Below are 6,000 nucleotides of genomic sequence, written 5' to 3' on the forward strand. Positions count from 1 at the left end.
TCTGGTTTGTATGACTGTCTTGTACATTTAACGATGCAAGTTAATATTTCTATGCGTTTTATATTTGTTGCTGGAATATTGTCTAGTAAAACTAATTCATTATTCCGTCTTAGAAGCACAGAATAGTGGTAGCCCTGAACTATTTTCTTAATATAGTTTAATTCACATTTTCTTTTCCTCAATTATATGAGTGTTTTGATGAATCTCATAAATGTGTTAGTGAAGATGCTGGAAATGTATTCACTCTGTCAGCTAATGGCACTGAAAAAACCTACATGCTATCCCTTCTGTATTTTTTTTTTTTTAACAGATTTTGCAAGAATGTCCAGAGCAGCCTGAAGCTTTTAGTGATGTGGAGCAATTTGATGAAATTGAAGCAGTTGGGAAGTCACTGTTGGACCGACTAACAGTGCCTGTAGTTTATCCCGATGGGTATGCAAAAAGTTCTTCTAGTTCCTTATGAAGATACTTCTGGTGAAATTTCATAGTAGTCTTTCATGCAGAAGAGTCCTGAAATTGCTAACAAACCAGCACACAGATACTTACCAAATTCCTTTTCCATCTTTCACAGAAAGCACATTCAAACTTTCCAAAGACAGCATGCCCACTTTTGAAAAAATAGTGACTTTTTCACACCAAGCCTTGGAATTAGTTTCTGGTTATGAAGGATCCCACACCATAAAGAATGAGACCTGAAATTAGTATTTTGAGTTAGAGACTGAAACCTTAGGAAATTATATCAGGCCAACTGCATTAGGCAACAAAGTATCATATTCCCTATGCAGTATTTCCTTTAGTAAGGAGTGTTGTGCGTGAACATGGATCCAGGTTTGGGGAAAAAAAAAAAAGGCATAGCAGGTATTAGTGATTCAGTAAAAATAGCAACTGTTACTTATGCTTAAAATTAATGTAATTATTAAAGTGAAAGCAAACTTTAGAACCTGGAACAGCTCCCAGTGAAAGACACTTGCCACACCTTGAGGTTTAAGTCCTAAAATAAATCTCCTATAGCTGTGTATACACCTGTGTTTTAGACTTGAGTGACTGAGTCCTGAACATTTCTAGACCACTCTTGTGTATTAGCAGAGTTCTGTGTGTCCCACTTCCCAAGAGTGGGATCCTAGTGTCCTAAATTCCAGGATCTGCTGCTCATAATCTCCAGACATTCTTGTTTTGAAGCATTTAACAAGCAGTTCACAGAGGGTTCACAAATAATGTAAGAAATGTAGGAACATACAAAATGTCATAAAATGTTTGGAGGCGTCCTCATCAGCCTTTTCAGCACTTCAAGCTTCTGTCACTATCCTCTTGGAAGTCGCCAGGTTCCTATTCTTTGTCCTTCTCATGGATTCTAATCTGCATTGGGAAAAACTTTTGCCTATACTGTCACCTGGTGCGCAGTTGTGCAGTTTCTCGTTGGAGTTCCCTAGTCAAATTAGTCTACTCCTGCATGAAATAAGTAACTTTTCTGTCTGCTTAGGCTTATCACCCCTACTCTGTCTGAAATTATTTGCCCTGCCACTGTTTCCAAAGTCTTCTTGATACCTGTTATTTTGCTGGAATATGTATTCTGTTCAAATCCTTCTTTTGCTGACTGCTTGGTTAGTTGTTTCATTAACATTTCAGCTGTTCTTTTGTTATATTTAAATGGGAGAAATCAACTTACACAGCCATATGTGCTTTTCAGTTTGAGAGAGAGGACATAATTGGACAGCATGTGGCTGAATTCACATCCACAAAGTGCTTCAATAATGCAGCAATTGTGTAGCCTCAAGATTCATGTATAGACAGATTTCCTTGATTGTCATAGTCCTCAAAACTGCCAGACTGACTTGGCAGGTAGCCGGAGAAGGAGATTAAAACATAGTTTTAGGAAGTATCTAGTTGCACTTGTGGAACAGTGCCCTGCTGTGAAGAGAATCTTTTCGTTATAAAAGGGTCTTTTAGTATTTGTAATAATTTCATTAAGATACGCTGTCAAGTCTCATCACTGAGTCTGCAAAGCCTTTTAAAGGTGGCTCTTAAATTTCAAGAGGGAAAAGTGCCTGTTTTTCTGCATTGTTTTACAGTGTCATTCATGTGTGTATTGACATCTGTCTTTTCAGTGGTAACCTTTGTGGTTTGGGTTCTTTCAGGTCTGAGCAGTATTTTGGGAGTCCCAGTGATATGGCTTCTGCAGCAGAACACATTAGAGAGAAGATGAAGCTGGTTAGCCTGAAAAAGCAGCAGCTGAGACACCCAGAAGCTACTACCCCAGAGAGCTAATACTGACCCATGTCTGAATTCATAATAGGACTTCAGTTTGTAATCCAGCATGGTGTTCACATATTACAGAATTTGGCATAATATATTAAAATGCATTTCACAGCTGTTACAGGTCTCATCTTTTTTTCAAAGTAAATGTTCTCAGCATCTTAACACTGTACATCTATCAAGCCATAATTATTTAACATGCTATGAAACCATAGATTTCAAGTATCTTATGAAAAGGAACTGTAAATTTTGCACTGAAATTTGCTGTAAAGCTTTACCTGACCTGTCAGCTGCTTCTTAGTTAAACAGCTGATGCAAGCTTTGAATGGTGCTAACTAAAGTGTTAGGAGTTCCATATAATGAAATGGTAGACTTTGCTTCCCCCTGTGCCCAGGTGATGTAGTAATTTTAGACTGCAGGTAAAGTTCCTGCAGTGTAGACAGTGTTGACCCTATAATTTTAATTTGAAATGCTTTTTAACAAAAACATCATTTTTATTGTGCCAGTATGCAACCTGCCCATCAAATCTTTGATATATCAAATTCATTAAACAAATGTTTTCCTATTTGTATTGATAATGTATTAAAAGCTGTTTGTGCTTAATAAAAAACATCTTTTTAAAGTCTAATATGGTCTATATTCCCTTATGTCATTTGTGTTACATTTGTGATATGTTTGGTAAGTAGTAGTAAAAGTCATCATTCCTTGAATATTTCTCAAAAGTCTGTATAATTTTTGTTATGAAATACTCTTTAACGCACAGCTGTAAGGGGGACTGCTCTTGAACCATTAATAGGAGTGAGAGTCTGTGGCCTCTGCTATCTTGCTTTCTGATAGCAGTATTTACACAGAAAGGTATTATGTGCATAAATCAGTGTTACATTAATAATAGGTTTTTTTCCCCATGTAGGACTGGTACGCAGCTCTTGTGCTTCATTTCTAACTCTTGTTTCCCTTGGAGTGAAGAATCTTGGATAATATGAATATCCTTTTGAGGTTAAGGATTTTCATCTAATGAAAAATGAACATAAAGCTCTTAGAACCATGAGAGCAGTAATAAAGTGAAATTTATTAAGAGAAGGAAATTGGATTGAAACAATCAGCTGTGTGCATGAATTGGTTAACTCTTTACTCCTCAGGATTTAATCTGGATACACTCCATATTGTATTTACTGAAAGATTGTGTGGTATCTGAGCATGTTTGAATACTGTGTGTGAAACTACCAACTGTAGGTGTAAGTACCCAATGTTGTTACTGCCCTACGTTTTGCTCTTCTGAACATTGTTACTACTTTTCAAGTTTTCTTGATGGATGTGTCATTCAAACATTATATTTGGTTTTCTGTCTCAGTTTTTCCACATAATCCCTAGAGGAAAAAAAGTAAAGCAACTTCTCTGTTAAAAGAGTAACTTAATGGCTTAAATGACAAAAGTATCTTTTCCTGTGTCCTGGTTTTAACTCAGCTTGCAGCTGAGTCCTTGACAGTCTAGTTACAACAGAGGGGTTTTCTCCTCCCCCCTGCTCCACTCTGGGTGAGCAAGGAGGAGAGGAGCTTGGGAAAGCTGGAATGTCATCTGAGATAAGGACAGGGATATCGGATTACACAAAAGGGAAAAATGAAAAAAAAAAAAACAACCAAACAATAGAAAGGGTCCCAGTGTATGCAGCAGACAAAGCCACAAAAACCGTTGCTGCTATGTGCTAACCAAAACCACAACAAAAGGAACAAACTCCACCCAGAAACTGGGGAAGAAACAGCAAAAAACCCAGAACAGGAAACCTCACAAACCATAAAATACATTACAAGTCCCATAAACTCTGGCCAGCCCCTTTGCTGTCATGCAGTGAGCATGGTGTAGAATATACAATCGGGCTTGCTCTGTTCTGTGCCACTGGGTGGGGGTAGCCCTTACCCCTTCTTCCCCTGTCCGTTGTCCGTTCTAGTGGTGCCAATCAGCTTAAAACAATACATAGCTGTATGCGCAAATTTGGACCAGTGACTGCTCACCCTAATAACCCCCCACGTTAATTTTGGTGCAGTGTATGAAGTCCAGTCTTGAGACTCTTTTTAACTGTCTTCCAGTATTCCTAGAGGCCAGTGCATTCTGACTTTCACCTTAGGGTCACTAATCTAGTCTTGATATAACCCATTGGGCTATGGCAGCTTTCGGGCTTGTTTGGTTTTATTTTTTTCCTCTCTTTCTGCTCCCTTCCCTTAGGGAAATCAGGTGGCTGGTAAGGTGCTATTTATCAGCACTTTGCCTATTTTCTATTTATCAGGTGCAATGGTACGTAGTTTTCGATGTTGTTGCATGAGTCTGCCAGATATTTCTGAATTCTTCCTATGAACTCTTCAAATAAAATAAAGGAATAAACGCCATCTGTTAAGATTAATGCTGAATGTAACTAACAGATTTTTGTGCTGGTTGTCTTAGTCAATCTGCCGTCTATGATTGTACCTGCTACTGAATGTTCAGGAATGTACAACCCTTAATTGAATACAGAGTCAGTGAGATACTTGCCTTTTAGCATGTCTCTATATTTGTGCTCAAGTAATCTATTTTCACTTGTCTGGGCAGCTACTACTGTGCAGTAGTGATGACTCTACCTGAGGCTCTTTCTCTGCACTTCTCAGTTGCAAAAACAATTAAAAAACCAGAGTTCCAGGGGATGCAAATATGTGGTGGTTTGGGGTCTGTGGGTTGTTTTGTTGTTGTTTTTATCACCTGCAGTGAAGGATACAGTGCTACCTGTAAGATCTGGAGATACCAATAGAAGGTAGGAAGGATCGGTTCTAAGAATTGTACTCCATATACTCCAACTGAATATATTATGATTAATGACTTGGAAGGTATGGAGTCAACAGTGTTCCATTGTAACGAAACCAATAACAAGAATTTCTAAGTTCCTGTTAGCCAAGTTTGGATGTGTTTTAAATGTTTCAAAAATGGTAAGTATTTTTTAGTCTATTTTGGAAATGTAATCTTTGTCACTTTCTTCTGGTAACGTAATCCTGACTGTCGTTGGTGTTTATTGTTTTTTGTTTGGTGTTTTTTTTGGTTTGTTTTTTTTTTTTTTTGTGACAGCAGCACTGGAGAGGTGGTCAGCTTAGTAGGGGTCATCCATTTTCAGTTGGGCATTTCTTGGATATATTGGTATTCATATAAAATGCTTCTACAGTAGGCTCTTAATTGTGAAGGGGGTGTGGGTGTTTCTGTTAGTTTCCATAACAATGTTTGATTTTGTTTACTGCCTACTAATTTTGAGATTAGTATCACAGTATGTTAGTAGTTGGAATGGACCTCAAGAAATTATTGGGTCCAACCCCCCTGCCAGAGCAGGATCACTTAGGGTGGTCCACACAGGAATGCATCCAGGTGGGTTTTGAAAGTCTCCAGAGAAGGAGACTCCACAACCTCCCTGGGCAGGTAGGACTAAATCATTTTCTTCTTGGAAACAAAACAGCTTTGAAACATGGAGACTCATAGCTTTTGTGACTAACTTAGCATTCAAATAGATTTAGTCTAGACTTACAGGGATGGATGGAGAAGGGTTGTATGTACAGTGGGATTGTATAGCACCTCTTATACCATCATGCTAGCCTAAGAATATAAGTGCCAGATGACAAAAAAGACGGGGGAGATTTTTCCATCCCAGTGAAATGTGTCAGTAATTCATGATTACAAGGAGAGGTGTTACAGGCTTTCAACAACAGTAATGACATGTAACGATATTACGTTAACCTC

General features: G+C 38.2%; 1 protein-coding gene across 1 annotated transcript in view; it reads left to right on the forward strand.

Annotated features, from left to right (window-relative positions):
• Window positions 1-2,718, forward strand: part of SESTD1 (SEC14 and spectrin domain containing 1) — a 39,638-nt gene extending 36,920 nt beyond the window's left edge. Inside the window, exons 16-17 of the mRNA XM_054380853.1 lie at window positions 311-432; window positions 2,136-2,718. Of these exons, the coding sequence (XP_054236828.1) occupies window positions 311-432; window positions 2,136-2,265 (252 nt within the window). The 3' untranslated portion in view covers window positions 2,266-2,718. The remainder of the gene's footprint in view (window positions 1-310; window positions 433-2,135) is intronic.
• The last annotated feature ends 3,282 nt before the right edge of the window (window positions 2,719-6,000 follow it).

Source organism: Indicator indicator, chromosome 5 (assembly GCF_027791375.1).
Source record: "Indicator indicator isolate 239-I01 chromosome 5, UM_Iind_1.1, whole genome shotgun sequence".
NCBI lineage: Eukaryota > Metazoa > Chordata > Aves > Piciformes > Indicatoridae > Indicator > Indicator indicator.